The sequence below is a fragment of the Zingiber officinale genome, chromosome 5B (genome assembly GCF_018446385.1).
Source record: "Zingiber officinale cultivar Zhangliang chromosome 5B, Zo_v1.1, whole genome shotgun sequence".
Lineage (NCBI taxonomy): Eukaryota > Viridiplantae > Streptophyta > Magnoliopsida > Zingiberales > Zingiberaceae > Zingiber > Zingiber officinale.
This window is the reverse complement of record NC_055995.1, coordinates 82963102-82981141: the sequence shown is the minus strand read 5'-3', so window position 1 is coordinate 82981141 and position 18040 is coordinate 82963102. Positions and strand designations below refer to the sequence as shown.

General features: G+C 33.2%; 1 protein-coding gene and 1 pseudogene across 1 annotated transcript; both read right to left on the bottom strand.

The window, feature by feature from the left end:
* Positions 1–673: 673 nt before the first annotated feature.
* Positions 674–6335, bottom strand: LOC121986791 (annotated as a pseudogene).
* Positions 6336–6948: 613 nt separating this feature from the next.
* On the bottom strand, positions 6949–8341 carry LOC121987559 (transcription factor MYB44-like). The gene has a single exon (XM_042541312.1). It carries the CDS (start codon positions 8148–8150, stop codon positions 7095–7097), a length of 1056 nt encoding a protein of 351 aa, XP_042397246.1. The 5' UTR covers positions 8151–8341; the 3' UTR covers positions 6949–7094.
* Between the last annotated feature and the right edge of the window lie 9699 nt (positions 8342–18040).

The following is an 18040-nucleotide window of genomic DNA, read 5'->3' as shown; positions in this document are numbered from 1 at the left end:
ACTTAATTGATTAAAAAATACATTAATTTTTTTTTTAAAAAAAACATTTGGATGTTTATGGAAAAGTTATCGGCGCATCTTAGATTTGGTAAGCTACTCGAAGGAACAGCCGCCCCCTATCTTTTGGAATTGACCAACTAAAAGAAGAGACTCATTTAATTTTTCCCACTTTGAATCTTTTATCTCCGTTCACGAGGAGAACATGTTTAAGCATGTCAACGTGAATAATGGTTCAAACAGATGCCACTTAAGCATGTGGTTATTGGACAAAATAAGAGGAAAAGGTGGGAAAGGAAAGCTTAAGGCCACATTACTAAAAATTAAAAGACTTATTTTTTTTTGACTACTTATCTTGAATTTTATCCTTTGGAATTTAGTAGGAACATAAACAAGCTCATTTAGTATATCATCAATGCTCGAATTCATTTGCAAAAAATATGCCCGACTTGGTTTATTCAAGGCCATAACATCCTTTTGTTCCTGTTGTAACCACAATTAATAAAATTCATGTTTTGTTTACTCACAATTTGACGATCTAACTCAAAATATTATTCTTCTCATATGGAGGACAGGAGGAGAAGGAAGAAAAAAAATGATTTGAGATCCATCTGGTAACATACACTATGCAAGCTCGTTATTCCTGTTTCTTATGCTAGACTTGATGATGAAAATATCAATTGACAGCGACGACCACCATCTTCCGCGACTTGATAACAGACCATTTCAATTGCCGATAGTAAGCGCCTTGGAGGAGCGCAAGTGAGAGTATGAAGATCCATAGGGCCGTCTCAAGGTTCTATGAGGTCTAGGAAAAAAAAACATTTAGGCCTTTAATATTTTTTTTAAAAAAAAATTCTCTTACCCTTTTTCATTCGGACTTGGGACCGACAATGGTGGACTTAATTTTTTTTTTTAAAAAAAATAACATATTAATTTAAAATAATTTTTATGTAAAATTTAGTTTTCTAACTTTTTGAGATGCAAAATTATTAATTAAGTTTTTATATTCGAGTTTTGATAATATTTTTTTTCAATTGATAAAATTGCTAGATTATTTAATATTTCTTGAGACATTGTTGAACGTAAATAAGACTTTATTAATTTTAATTTTGAAAAAATTCTTTCTGCTGAAGCTACACTAATAATATTCTATAAGTTATCCATGCATTAGGAAAAGAATTTAATTTTTTTATAAGGTTTAATACCTACGGTTTTTAATTCTGGATTTATTATTTCTCTTAAAACTTTTAATTCTAAAAATAAATCTAAACCATCAATATCAGATAACATGTCATGTGTTAAAAAGTTTTCAAGATTTAAACATTTTATTTTTAAAAACTCATCATCAAGTAATTTTAACTTTTCTACATCATATAAAAAATTAAAATTATCTTCATATATTTTAAATTGTTCAAATCTACTTTGAAGTGAAGAAATGGCATGGTTAATAATATAATTAAAGTAATTAATTTTAAAAAATTCTTCAGGTGAAAGCTTCACTTTATTAATTTTATTCTCATCAAATAGTTTATTTCTTCTAATTACACATTTTTCACGAAATTTTGGTTCTATATTCATTTCATTTGCAATCTCTTTAGCAGATATAAATCCATTTTCTCTATAATCATTAAAAAGAAATAAGACCTTTTAACTGATCTAATGCAATAACAATGTTCATATCTTTATATTGTAAAAACTTACTAACAGTGTTAACTGCAAATAATATATCATACCAAATAGCCATACCTAATAAAAATTCAAAATTTTCAAACTCATATGTTGCTAAAGAATTTGCTTCACTTTTTGTTTTAGGATCATCACTAATTTCTGCAAGTTTATATAAAGCTTCTTTTATCTGTGGAGCTTGATATTTTATTATTTTAACGCTTTCAAGATGACTTTCCCAACGTGTCTGTGATAATGGTTTAAGAGTTAAATTAGAAACATGGTCTTGTAAAATTTTCCATCTTTTTGTAGAAGAAGAAAATAATGAGTAAATACGTTGTACCACACCAAAAAATGTTATAGCACTAGGACAAGAATTAGTCATATCACATAGTACTAAATTAAGACTATGACAACCACATGGTGTATAAAAAATCCTAGAATTTATATCTAACAATCTCTTTTGCACACCTTGTTGTTTACCTTTCATATTAGCTCCATTATCATATCCTTGTCCTCTTATGTCATTCACATCCAGTTCAATTTTCTTTATTATATTAATAAGCGTATCAAAAAGACTTTTTCCTGATGTATCATTTACTTTTAAAAATTCTATAAAATATTCTTCTATTTTGATTGGACTTGTTGAAATATCTACATATTTTAATATAAGAGACATTTGTTCTTGATGACTTACATCAGGAGTACAATAAGTATAACTGAAAAGTATTTTGCTTCTTTTATTTTTTTTTAATTATAATATTATTTACTTCTTTTCCTAATATATTTATTAACTCATTTTGTATATTATGACTAAGATAATAATTATGAATTTTACCATTTTGAATACGTTTAAGGTGTTCTTGCATTATAGGATCAAATTCTGCTATTATTTCAATTAAACCTAAAAAATTTTCATTGTTATCTTGATAAATTTTCTCATTTGTGCCACAGAATGTCAAATTATTTTTTGCAAGATTTTTAACTATAGCAATAATTCTTATTAATACATTCTTCCAATGTTCTTTTTCCTTATTTATTTTTTCTTGTAAATTTTGATCAATGGTTTTATTTTTAAATAATCTCATTTCAATATCAAACCAAATATTCATATTTATAATATGTTCACTGCTTGTTTTATGACTTTTAAGCTTGTCACTAAGATTTTTCCAATCATGACACCCTTCGCTTGCTAATTCAATTGTAATTGATTTTTGACTAAATAATTTACAACAAAAACAAAATACTTTATCTAATTATTTTGAATATATTAACCATTTTCTATCATGTTTTTCTCCATTTGGTAATTTTCGAATGTAATGAATCATAGAAAAATGTCTAGAATTTTCATCATTTGGAAAAGAAATATTAATTTCTCTAATTGGACTCTTTTCAACTAATAAATCTATTAAATTTATATTTATATTTTCCATTGTGCTGGATCATATTTTGAATAATAGTTTCATCAATATTATTAAAAAAACTATTTTCATGAATTATTAAGTTGTCTTTTTCTTCTTCGAAATTATAATTATTTTCTTCATTAATATTAATATTTGATGAATTTGTTTTGTGATCATTAGAAAGTTCTTGATAGATTTCTTTTTGTCCTAAAGTATTATCTTCTGGTGAAAATTCAATTAGTTTTTCATTTAAATTTTCAATTATATTATTTCCTGAGTTTTGATTTTGATTATTAATAATAAATCTATCGAGTGCGCTTTTTGAGATTTAATAAATTCTTCTATTTTTCTTTTTTTTTCATACGTTTCATATATCCAGAATCATATTTTTTTCATAGACATATTTATATTAAAATAATATTAGAAAAGAAAATATAAGTCTCTATTATTTTATCAAAATAAAATTACTTAGAATTAAATGAACAATAAAACCTGATTTACGGCGTGTAGTTTTAATTTGATGATATTGAGTATTACCTGCAAAAATATAATAAAAAAATATAAAATATTAAATTTGATTTGAATCGGTTAATTTAAGCAGTTTATATTTTATAATAAACTATATATTTTATAATAAACTATACTTAACAAATATATAATAAATGAGATAAGTGCATAAATCAAGTTTGCGATGGTAGTAATTTCTTTGCGAGAGAGGAAAAATGAGAAAAAAATTTCATACAACTGCTAGTAATTTATTTTTCCAACCATATTTCATATTTGGGTCCATTTCATCAATAATTTATTATTTATACAGAACAATAAAGAACATTTCAAGAATGAAGAAAAAATTAAAAAAATATTACCTGATGATTAAAGAATGCGAAGGGTGTTTTGTTGTATTCATGTTCTGAGATTGAAAATTACAGTAGATGAAACTTAGAGGATGAAATCATGAAAATATGAGCAGGATGAGAGTATGAGATTTAGAGAACAAAAACATGAGCAAATCAAATTCTGTAGTAGTTTTATATAGAATACTAGGGGAACTATTTTATATAATTAATTGAAGTTTTGTTTTTCGTTGGAATAGGTGGCTGTATAGTGCATTACTGTGCATGGAAAATGGAAAACGAAGCGGCAGTCTGTACAATGTGCACAGTAGAAAATCGAAGCGGCGACGGTAAGTATATTAAATATACTTAAAATCGAAGCTGCACCGTGCACGCCTGCATGGAAATCGAAGCGCCGGCATTTTTTGAAATGAAACGTCCCGTTCTAATTAAAATTAAATTTTAATTATTAAATATATTTTTAAAAAATATAATATTAATGGGCCCCAATTCCTTATTGCCCTTGCCTTAAGCCGGGCCTTAGATCCATTTGAATCCCATCTATCCAAGGGCAGAGCTGGGATTAATGGCAAGCCTAATAGGTAATGTTACGATGAAGAAATACAAGGAGAAAAGTTAGGTTACAAGTTTCCTCTCCTCCATCTCAAGCTCGGTCGCCCAAGATAAAAATGTCACGACCTACTTGCCCATCTGGAATGATGGTTACATTTAAGGAATCAGTATCTGAACCTAACACAGGCAACGGATACGAAGGCACAAGCCTTGTGATCAATTACCTGAGATTCGGTGGCAGGTGTATCACCCTCGTACTCGACAGCACCATCAATAAGCATTTTTGGCATAGCTATCGCACCACCAGGGAAATATTGATTGTAGTGCAACCCCTCACGAATCTGTAATCGACATCAATAACTACATCATGTCACCAAAAACAATATGGTGCTTACTTTAGGATACTGAAGTCCGGTGTAGCAGACCCGACATGGTAGGTCTTATTTTACATTGCAGTTTGGAGTAAATTTTAATGAAATGGTTGAAATATTCACTCCCGAGAAGTAAATTAAAGGAATACTGATTCATTATCCTACTAATCCGGTTCCTTGTTGAGCCAAACGAAAAATATATAATTGAATGAAAAGCTAGAGTATTACTCATTGTGCAAATGAGTAATACTCTAGCTTTTCATTCAATTACTGAAACATCAGCAGGAGGATCACGATACCCAGTGAGAAGAGAACCATGAAGAAGTTTGCCAGATAAAAGATGAGCAGCAAGTCACATAGATATGCAACTAGATGAGTACCTTAGTAATCAGGCTCAGATCAGGAGGATATGCTCCTCCATTAGCAAAATGATACCTTATCATTTATGTCATATGCATCGACATAAATGATAAGCTAGAAAATGTCTTGGAAAAAACAATGGAAAAAGGAAGTAATTGGATTATGTAGTATAAAAAGGCATCTCTTCCAAGTTTGGAATATAACAAAACTACAAATCTATCAACAGTTTCTTTCTATCTCATAGCAAAGAAAATTTCTTGTTGCAGCTAAAAATTGTTTCAATCTTCGGTATACATAAATAAGCCTTCGACTCTCTATTACTTACGATGCATAATCATAGGAACTAAGGATGCCCTTGTGAGGCCATGGATAACTGGGGCTGGTATACCGTGCTCAGCTTCATCAGCAGAGGCCAAGGATGCAAAGCTTAAAGCACCAGCAGTACCAATTCCAAGTACTGCAAGGGCTTTCAGTGATTTCATGACAGCTGATCTGATAGCCTCTTCTTGCTTTTGAGATGAAACAAAAGCATGAATCTGTATACGAAATCATTTTTATGAGAAATAATGTGCTCTCAATAATGATGGTAATGTTTATCTAAAGACAACAACTAATATGAGATATTTAAAATCCATATAAAAAATGCAGAAATGATATCTTTGTCAAATATAAATTGGACATGTATTTATTTAGGTGACAACTATTAATGCAACTTTCCATCGAATGATGACACCTCATTAAAGTAGATGAAATATTCAGTAGTTCTATATCTTGAATCGAGATTTATGTTGTTAGGGAGAATGGGTAAGTACTTATTCTGAAACTGCAAGTGGAGAATGCAGCGGAGTCTACACCACTATAAAAGCCAACATTCTATTATAAATAGAGGATTAATTGTCTGTTTAATCTAGATTGACAAAAGTACCCACATAGAAATTGGTAGAGAGAGAAGAAGCTTTCTGAGACATTTGGTTCTCCGGAAAGCAATGTGAGGAGAAACATGTTTAAAAGAAATGGGCAACACTGTGAGGAGAAAAACTTTTAAAATGGAGTAAGAAAGAGGTATTTACTGATGACTGGAACAAAAGATGCTTTCTCAAGAGCTCACTGATGCCTCTTCCAGCACCCATTAAGCAATTCAAACAAAAATGCTGAAACATTATGGCCAAACCATAGTAAATGTATTTTAAAGGGTTACAGATGAGAAATATATGAGATGGCTGACACCTTCCAAGAAAGGAAATTTAACACAATTAAGAAAGCAAATTGAATTATTCAGTAGCAGACAATCTATAAAAACAAACTATTATAATTTGAGTTCGTATTCATAGATTTTTTAGACATACTGCTATAATCTAAGTTCTGCAAAATAAATCGACAGTTCTTATTGCCAGAATTATTATTTCCAAACAAATTCCACAGTAAAGAACACTGTTGGATTGGAAAAAAAAATCAGAAAGCTTAATATTTGTAATTAAACTGGATTTCCTGATAAAGCTTTGTCAATGAGCCAACGTGTATTGGAATCCTAAAACAACAGAAAAATATCCTTTTATAAAGGCTTACAATTATAGTCGATTTATGATGTTTTTTCACAGATTTAAGATGATAAGCACCCATGCATTTTAGGTAGGGCACTAGGGAATTGAATGGGGAAGAAAACAATCACTTGGAAGGGATAGACCTCCATATCGCCATACATTATTTTGTTTGATATACAAGAGATCCCAGAGAAAATTATCATAGGCATTCAAAAGGGTGCCTTGTCTATTATAAAATAAGTAAATAACTGCTTCTAACAGCTGTAGGTTACTTTAAATTACAACCGAATTTTCTTTTCCCGTGTTTTTATTTTTTTCTGACTTCGATGCCCCACGAAATGTTTCTGACTACAGCATCCTCGATGCTCCGATCCTAGCGCTGCTCTGCGCCTGCAGCGGCGATTGCTCGCCGATCGTGCCGCTCCGTTCCAAGTCCGACATGTAGGTCCTCACCTCATGCCGGATCATCTCCTGCATCACCCCCAGGAACTCCGGCCCAAAGGGGAACGACAACGCCCGCCTCCGCCGTTCCTCCTCCCAGATCTTCCCGTCGTCCATGCACTTCATAGCTGGAGTCGGTGGCTTCTCGTCAACGGGAATCGACATAGATGGCAGCAGATCGAGTTGTTTCTTATTGTTGTCGCCGTCATGCAAGCTCCGACGCTGGTCGGTGGCGTCTTTTAGGTCTGAGCCGGGAAGGGAAAGGGTGAGGGAGGTCGCCGGATCTTCCATGATCTTTAGTGGTAGGGATGGGGAGGTAGTGGTGGCGGTACCACCGGTGGTGCATGACTCGAACTGTTGAGGGTTGGGAGCGGCGGAGGAAGGAAGCAATATGCCGCCGGTTCTGGTCAGCGGCCGGTTGATGCGAGAAGTGGTGGAGATCGGAGAAGTCATTGGCGTGTTTTGGCTGGAATCACTGAGATCTGACCCCAATGGACTTCCGGGGTTCAAGCTCCGCCCTGCTGCCCCGGACGAAACATCCGACCCGTCGCTGCACGTCCGTTTCAGCGGCCTCTCCGCCACGTCGCGGGTGTTATCCTCGGTGACGAAAGACGAGTATATTCGCTTGAGGGTTGAGTTCCAGTGGTTCTTGACCGCGTTATCGGTTCGGCCGGAGAGGATGCGGGCGATGGTGGCCCACTTGTTTCCGAAGCGGCGGTGGGCTCGGATGATGGCCTCGTCCTCCTCCGCCGTGAAGGGACGGTGCTCCACCTGCGGCGACAGCTGGTTGCACCACCGGAGCCGGCACGACTTCCCCGACCTCCCAGGGATCGACTTGCTGATCAGCGACCAGTTCCTCGGGCCGTGGTGATGTACCAGCTTCCGCAGCGCCTCATCCTCCTCTGGACGCCACGGCCCCTTGATCCGATCCATTTCTTTGCACCTACACGCAGCCTCCGCCATCGAGCTCGACGCCGACAGAGCTCCACCGAGCAAAACAAACCCTAACAATCGATCGTGTAAAGGTACGACTTCGAAAGCACCTTCTTGTTTGTTCTAAGCAACTACAACGCCGCGCGGCGGAGGGCTTTGCTCAATGGCCTCTATATAAAGATGAAAAGCAATCGGGTGAGGTGGCCGGTCGCAGAACGTTGCGCTCACCCGCCTCTCCCACGCAGGCAGTTACGATAACACAGCTGCCAGCTAGCGCGGACGGACACGCGTCGGTTACTCTCAGCAACCGTCACCCTCTAGACTTGCTCTTATTAACCATAAGTAACGGCCTGTCCAACAGGCCAACATTAGTACGGAGCTCGGTTTTCCTCACTTCCGAAAATCAAGTCCCGTCCTGTGCCGTATGATCACCGTCTTCGCGCCTCATAACCGAGACTCGATCCCTGTCGTCCGTCGTTTCCTCCGTACGCATTCATGTACTGGCGTCCCGTACGTTACTGAGCACCAGGAGTGCCCCATCTTGGGACAGCTGTTGAGCCAGTGGCCCACAATGCTCGACATCCGGTTCATTTTGTTAAATTTTAAATTCGTATTTCTCGAAAGAGACAAACCAGGCTGTCGAGCATATTCCGAAAAATATATTTTATACCTTGTCATGTAATTCAGAAAACGACAAAACCAGTTCTATGGGTCATTACATCCGTCCCAACTCCCATCGAGACAGGCTGTTAAACCGACCCGGTTGGTCTCTCGACCGGGTCTCCGGTTGGACCGACGACCGCCTCCGCCCGTTTTTTAAAATTTCGGTGGAGGAAGCAACTGGGAACTGAGGCGAGCCCTTTTTTTGTCGGTTACACACGTTGACAGCTGTCCGCTGAGAAAACAGAGGTCAGAGGACAGCTCCTCAGCACGTGCTCGTGCGTCGCTGTTGTCCGGCACCGGACGTGTGAAGTCAGCCGGTCGCCGCGCTATAAATGTTTTAAAAAAATGTTTGATCTATTTCCGGTTTTGCCATTGGATATTTTGAGAAGGGTGGGTGTGTAAGCTTAGGGCATTTATAATCATGAATATTCCATAAGCTCCTTGAACACCATATACGTACCATACCAAAGTAAAAAATCACATATATCTTTCTATTATTAAAAAAAATTCTCAATAATTATTTCATAGATCCTATACTTATTCATATTTTTAGCTCTCCTTCATATTTTATTTTATATATAATTAAATTTTTATAAAATTTAAAATCATAACTTACTAACATAAAATTATATATATATTATAATACATAAAAAAATATTATAAAAAGATAAATTATAATAATATATAAAAATAAATTTAAACACGTTTAGATCACATCTCTTTAATTTTTCTCAATCATTTTCTTATGTAAATGTAAAATATGGTACCTAAATAATAATTAAATAATAAGATTATTTGAGAAATAACCTTAACGAACTTTTTAGAAATTTTTAGAAATTTTCTGAGATTTAATCGGAGCTCGTATGTTTAAGGGGATAAATTATTGGGTCAAGGGAAAATCTGTTTAAGCTACCCTATTTGAACGAGGAATTTTTTTTTTTAAGATTTCTTTTCTCTTTTCCTTCGTTCCTTACCCGTGCCCTAGGTTTCCCCTTGCGCCGATTTCCCTAAGCCACCGTCGCCTTCTTCCTCCCGGTTCCTCCCTCACCCACGTCGAACCCCCTTTCCTTCTTCCCCTCCCGATCCTCTTCTCTGATCTCCACCGCCACCCGACCTTTCCTCCTCCTTTATTCATCGTCGACCTTTCCTGAGCCCCTCACGACTTCTCCACTCATGCGCTGTCGCCCGACACTGAGCCACCCGACGATTCATTGGAGCAGTCTCAGCCATCATCGCCACCCTTCTATACAGAACCGTGTGAAGCCACGAGCCGACCGTCGTCCACGCAAACATCACGGGCACTGCTCTACCGCTGGCAGCCACCGCCTGTGCCCTAACCCGAATCCAGTGAGGCTATTGCTCTTTCTTTTCCTTCTTTGCCACGGGATGCCACAGCCCATATCTTCGACGGTTCCACTGGTCACCGTGAGTAGTCGCTATTCATTGGAGAACAAGAAACGGGAGGTAACCAAATTCTTAACCTAAGCATTGTTGCTCTATCTTAATTCTGTTTAGAATTTGGGGCTGTTAAATTAGGAGGAGAAGGAAAGGTGAGCAGCAGGTTTCTTCGGATGCGAGTCCTATAGCAGAGCTTTGAGATTTGGGTGAGTTATTGAAATTGATTCAAGTTTGTTTATCCTAAGATGATTATGGAATGCTTAGGGTTAAGGTTGGATTAACTCAAGTTAGGTGGTGAATTATTTTACTGAGACCTAAACATATATTGGGGGTTAAGTGAAGATCATATTTTGATTAGAGTTACCCTATATAGGTTTTGGGATTTTATTTAGCTATTTGCTATATGTGTAATTAGCTAAATACATTTATGTAATCGCAGGACATTGATTCGAGACGGGCGTCTCGACGTAGGATTTCTAATCACGATCGACTGATAAAGGCGGGTACCTCTGACTTATCTCCTTGATATAGTCATTTTTTATATGCATAGTAGTTTATAGCTAATAGTAATGATTGTGTTTACTTCTGCTTTGGTATGTCACTTCTTGGTTCTTGTAGTCTGCCTATATTCCTATCTGTTATGCATTTATACTTATATTCTCTTGTTTGTTGCCATGTTTACTCATGTTCATAGAAATAGTGGCATACATTACCCTACTATTTAGTAGTCTCGTTATTTAACATGCCTGACTTGTGTACCTAGTTTATTGTTACCTAGATCATTGTATGGATTTATTTCCTTTTTGGTACATTTTATATGGAGGTGTATACTATCAGTATCTACATGTTTAGTGTCATGCACCATCTTACATGATTGCATGCTGAGCGATTGTCGACTCCATTATTGTTGAGCACATCACCAGTTATATTATTTGCACACACAACCACTCATGGTTTAGTGGTACATCAGGCAGGGTGTGTGCAATTTTCTCTGTCAGGGCTCCTCTGATCCACTCATGGGTAGGGATGACTACAGCGTGTAGCGGGCAGGGATCTCTCCCCTTGACCATGATATAGGGAGACGAGAGCTTAGGCTCCCCCACTATGTTTGGGGTAGGAGGATAGGTGTACTCCAACAACATCCTGCCCACTCGGCCACTCAGGAGTAGTGATGGCAGATTACACAGTTGTCATAGCCCTACCCACTCGGTCTCACCATCACGTGTGAGATGGTTGACTGGCGTCAGGGGTGACCATGTCATTTTTGCATTATATGCATGGATTGCATTTATTGTTTGTGCTTGCTGCATTATATATGTTACATTTTGGTGATTACATATGATTGACATGCATATAAGTGACATTTTGTATCTGGTCTGACGACCCTTATTTCCGGATAGGAGATTCTGGTAAGTACAGTTTCTTCAGCCTTTTGAGTCTGCATTTCCTACTTTTGTTCAGGAAACTGTACCGCATGATAGTTACTGTTAGTTATATCTTATTATGCATGTCTATCCGGTATCCGTTAAGTTGTTGAACTCACACCGTTGATTTATTCCTATTTTAGGTTGAAGTTGTCAGGAGGTTCCAGTTGTTAGTCCCCTTGTCATAAGAGTTTACGTATTGGTCTTTGGTATTCTGTTTATTTGCTTAGAGCTGTGTTTCAGACTTGTATTAGTTTTGCACCCTGGATTTGTATGATTTTTCTTAAGGCATTGTAATGGTTGGTCTTTTGCTTACTTGGTGGGTTTCTATTTGGTATGTTTTGCTACACGCCTGCCGGAAGACAGAAGAGGTAAGTTTGGATGTTGTTTTCGATTTCTTTTCATATTGTGATAACAGCCCAAGGCTGATATATTATAACTACGTGGATTGTTTCAGTTTTGTATGATATATATTCCAACCGTGTTGGCTGATGATTGTAAGCCCTAAGGGCTATGTAGATAAGTTTCGGATTGTCACTCGTACAGGGGAGATGTTGCCGAAATTTCTTCTAGTAGGGACTTCCTCGGGGCGTGATAGTATATGAGGTTGTCTTGATGTTATCTCACTACTATCCTTAGAATTTCATAATTCTTATGAAAGATTCCAGTTTCCTGCAAAGTCATTTTTTGTATTTGATATTCTTTAATATCTTGTCATTCTTTATCGATGCTTTGTTTCATTGTGTCACCCTCTCTAGCTTTGGATTTGCTTTTCTCTTCGCTATCTTTTGCCCTATCAGATGAATGCGGACTTCAGAGTCATCCACATCAACACTCGTATTTGGATTTAATGTTGAAGTATTCTCCCCTAATTTGAATGTCCTTATCTTTTTACTAGAGTAATGAACAACTTTTTGTGAAGCATATTTCTCATACTCTCTGAGAACCCTCCACACATGCATATACTTTAAGTTATTGTTGTTGGCTTGCCACATGTTCAATGCATTCTCCAACACATTCTTGTCACTCCAACCAATTTGGCGTTGGGTATAAAAATTATTATAAGTTACAGAAAATTCATTTACCATCGACGCAAACTTATAATAATATGATTTTAGCCACTGATAGCTTCTCATCAAAGTTCCAGTGGGCAGATGCTTGTTATAGTAATTAGTTATATGTTTCTAAAAAGCTTGATCCTTCTAATCGTTACCAATGACTGTGTCGATGCTGATAGTTGTCCATGACTTTGCAAGGACTACGTCTTCATCAAAAGACCAAAATCTTCATTTTAAATCATCTTTCTCTGGTTCAACTTCATGTTTTCTTATGATAAGTGTGATGACCACTGAGTTGCTGGAACAGACAATGGCATTAGCAATTCTTTGTCACTGATAGATGCCCTTCTTGATTCATTCGAAAGCATGATTGATGATTGAAAAGGAGAAAATACGTAAGGCAGAGAAGGTATCCAAAATTAACTGTCCATGGTTGACCAATCTTGGGGTGGATACATACCAAATCGAGCTGGGGTGGCGTTATTTGGATTCATTTAAAAATTTTGAGAACTTTGGGAATTTAGAAAATTTGGAGAATATTGTGGAGCATATAAAATATTTTAAAATTTTGGAGGGTATTGTGTGTGAGAGAAAAAATAAAGATATTGAACATTTGGAAGAATGTGAGTATTTTGAGAAGATGTACTCTATTCCGCTTTCGAAGAATTCAACTGATTTATAAAAAAAGTGTTGGATCGTAAAGTTCGCTAGAGGGGGGTGAATAGCGATCGTCGAGAATCTGAAAATCGATTCGTGTATGCAGCGAAAATAAGAAAAGTATAGGCAATGCTAACACAATCAATTTTACTTGGTTCGGAGCCTTAGTCGACTCCTACTCCAAAACCCTCACTCATTGAGTGCTTTCGTTGGGCAATCACTAACAATTTGTAAAGATGATTACAAAATGAGTACAAGATTTTTTTTAAAAAAATACTGACAACAGAAACAGAAGATTAAATCGCAAGCTGTCAGAGAGGCCTCGCAGCATCACAGGAGCAGTGCGCAATAGAGCAGTCATAGCAAAAGTTGTTGTACTTCGAAGCTCTGGTGGAAGGCTCCTTTTATAGGAGTGCTCTAGGCGCCCGGATCCCTTCCGGGCGCCTGGACCGTGACGTCAGCCAACCAATCGACGCGCTCCAAGTTGTCTAGATAAATTTGCCTTCCAAGCGCCCGGATCCCTTCCGTGCACCCGGACCTTCTTTTCCAGCAGGCTGTTTTCCTGCAAGACAAAGTTAGTCCAAGGCAAATAAAACTTATACTACCTTGCAAAATAAATTATTAGCACAATTATAGTCAATTAGAGTAGTAATTAGATTCCGTCTCACCAAGACCAGAATCTAGTCACGATCTCAACTTAGATTCCTTAAATGGTTCTATGTTGGATCGACGCCTAAATTCCCTAACTGGGAACACGTGCTCACTAAGTCACTCCCCTCTAGTGACTTACCTTAACTTTCCCGTCAGACATCCGGTCAGCCCGTCGACCTGTCAGGACTTCGTGCCAACTATCCGATCAGCCCGTCGACTTAGCTGGGCTTTGTGCCAGCTATCTGATCAGCCCGTCGACCTATCTGGGCTTCGTGCCAGCTATCCAGTCAGTCCGTCGACCTAGCTGAATTTCTCCTACACACTCAGTCAAAGTGTTAGATCACAACAAACCTAACTTAACCTACTTTGTCATTTATCAAAACCTGCGTTAGACTGTTAGTGCTAACCGTACCAACAATTTCTCCCTTGTTGATGCAATGACAACCTGGGTTAAATTAGTGAAAAATATGCAAAAAGTAAGCAATGGTTTTCAAGTTAGTTGGTGTTTTATGCTTGGTATTTTTGGTGCTAACTTAAACCATCTAACCTTCCTCATTTGACATTCATTAAAAAAATGAAACAAGTCATGGAAAAATTTGGTTAAGTAAAGTAACCAAAAAACTTGACAGTAGAAAAAAAATAGTTAGAATTACTTGAGAAGTTTAACTTAGAAAATAAGTCAATTAATTTTTGAAAAAAAAAGTATTTTGCAAAAGTAAAAAGTTAATGGACTTGATGAGACTAAGTTAATAAAGTGATTTTGAAATTGTTTTCAACATATACTAAGTTTTCAAAATATAAGATTTTCAAAAGGTAAGAATATGATAAGTAAAAATAACTTAAAAGATTTGAAGTTATTTTCAAAAACTACTAATCCTTCATAAGGTTTGCAAAAGAAAAAAGTTTTTGCAAAACTAACTTGAAGATTAGAAAATAAAAAAAATGATTCGAAAATAACTCGGTTTTAAGATAACTCTTGAAAAACCTTTTTCAAGAAATAGAGATTTGAAAAAGACTTAAGGAATGATAAAACTGAATGAAGATTTTGGAAACTGTGCTAAGTTATTTTCAAAAATATCTTTTAAAGAAATATTTTAAAATTTTAAATAGTTGTCAATCTTATTTTTAAAAGCTATCTTTTAAAACATTTTTAAAATTTTTAAGGCCAAAAAAACTTTACAGTTTTGAAAATGTTAGTAGTTAAAAAATGAAGCAACTTTCAAAAAAGAAATAATTTTTTTTTAAAAAAAATTAAAGTTTTTAATCCTCCCTCTAAATTTATTACTCCCCTGAAGTCAACACTCCCCCTTAAGTTAACACTCACTCTTAAGTTAAGACTCTCTCTTAAGTTATCACTACGATTTGGGTATGTTAAATTTCAAGACCTTAATACATCTTTATACCTAAGTGTTTTAGGAGATTTGGGGTCAATAACATTCATATTCAGTATACTATTTTCATAAGTATTTCTACATACTTATTATAATTATTCATTTAAGTTTCAAGTTAAATGTAATGAATCGTTACTAACTCAATTTAATACTAATTAAAATAACATAAATTTTGTATTAATTAATTGAGTTAATAGTTAAATTTTGATTAATTTAATCTTAATTTGAGTTAACCAATAAGTTGCAATTATTTTCAGATTAATATGAAATATTTATTGAAAGTACTCAAATTTAGTTGATAATTAGTATTGGATTGATTAATTGACTAGAATGATTAAATTCATGTTTATCAAATGAATTATTAAATTAGGATTAAACAATTAAGGTTTGAGTTAATTTTAATTGATTTTTTGAAAAAATGATTGATAAAAGAATTTTATTTAATGATTTTTGAAATATTTTTAAATACTTTAAATTTTAATATATATTTTGAATTTATATTTGATTAAGTTTAAGTTTCAAGTTTAAGTTTAAGTTTTAAGTTTAAGTTTTAAGTTTTAAGTTTTAACTTTTAATTTTAAGTTTAAGTTTTAATTTTAAGTTTAAGTATTAATTTTAAGTTTAATTTTAAGTTTTAAGTTTTCATTTTTAAATTTTAAGTTTAAGTTTAAGTTAAAGTTTTAAGTTTAAGTTTTTAGTTTTTAGTTTTAAGTTTAAGTTTAAGTTTTAGTTTTAGCTTTAGTTTTAATTTTAAGTTTAAGTTTTAATTTTTAAGTTTAAGTTTTAGTTTTGATTTTAAGTTTAAGTTTAAGTTTATGTTTTAATTGAAGTTTTAGTTTTAATTTTAAGTATAAGTTTTAATTTTAAGCTTTAATTTAATTTTAATTTAAATTAATTTAGGTTATTTACTTTTTAAGTTAAGTTTAATTTAAGTTGAATTTTAAGTTAATTTGATTAAAATTTAGGTTTTAAGTTAAGTGTCTAAGTTTTAAAATGATTTCTAAATGAGTTTTTTTTATGATTTTTAAAAGAATTTCTAAGATGATTTTTCAAAAGAGTTTTTTAAAATATTTTTTTTTAAAAATATAATTTTTTAAAAATAACTTTAAAAATAATTTTTAAAATAATTTTAAAATATTTTAAAAGAATTTTAAAAGAATTTTTTTAAATAAATTTTAAAATAATTTTTTTAAAATGATTTTTAGAGTTTTTAAAATAATTTTTAAAAAAACAAATAAAAATAATTTTTAAAGATTTTTTTAATTTTTAAAAAAAAATTAAAGTTTTTTAAAAATAACTTTTAAAATAATTTTTTAATGATCTTTAAAGTTTCCAAAATAATTTTTAAAAAAGTTTTTAAAATTATTTTTAAAAGGATTTTTAAAATATTTTTTTTGAAAAAAAAATTAAAAGGATTTTGATTAAGAGTATTAATAGATTAATTAATCTGTTAAATAAGTTAAAAGATAAGTAAGTTAAATTTTTTAAATTAAGGTTAAGAATTAAATAAATTTAAATTAAATAAGTTGTTAATTTGAAGTTGTTAAATTAAGTTAAAATTTAAGTTAAGTAACATAGTTTAGAATTAATTTTAATTTTATGTTTAGCTTTAATTTAACTTTAACTTCATTTATTTTTAATTTTTATTTAACTTTAAAGTTTAATTTTAAGTTTAAAATAAATTTTAATTTTAAATTTTTATTTTTATTTTAATTTAATTTTAATTTTAATTTAATTCTTATTTTAATTTAGTTTTAATTTTAATTTTAATTTAATTCTTATTTTAATTTTTCTTTAATTTAATTTTAATTTTAAATTTATTTTTTATTTAATTTTTAATTTTAATTTAATTTTATTTTTAAATTCCATTTTAATTTAATTTTAAATTCCATTTTTATTTTATTTTAATTAGAGGTGATTTTATCTATTTCAATTTAATTTAATTAGAGGCAATTTATTTAAATTTAATTTTTTTTATTTATTTTATTTTAATTAGATTAGATTAATTTAATTTAATTTAACTTAATTTATTTTAATTTAATCTAATTTAATTTAATTTAATTTATTTATTTATTAGTCATCTCACCCAATCTATGTTTTCAATCAAGTAACCCTATAATTTTTGTGAGATGAGTTAAGTTTAATTTCAGGGTTTGGTTTAACTTTGTGTTAGATTCAGATTTAGCTTTGGGCTCAACAAACAGACATTCTTTAGATAAATTTCTGGGTTATGGTGAGTCACCTGGACATCATTAGAGTTGTTGGTTGCTACCAGGAATATCGTACTGGTTCCCCTATACAAAAATTTTGTACAAGTCCTGAACCTTTCCTAACAACCTATTGTGTTCTTTAGAAATTAAATTTTGAATCGCAAACAGAACTTAACATTATTGATTCCAAATTCAACTTATCTGTTCTTAGAGGTTTAGACTTGGATCGCAAACAATACTTAACATTATTAATCCAAATCCACCCATATTACAAATTCGATTAAATATTTATTTCAGAGATCGGCTTCTAGGTTAAACATGGCGAGGCACTAGGCCTTCTTGGGTATGGGATCATCCACCACTTCCTAGACAAAAACTTTCAACAAAATTCAATATTTAATCTCCTTATAGTAACCCTAGGTTTAACCATTAAGAACAATCGAATCACAAGATCGAAAAACAAAAGAA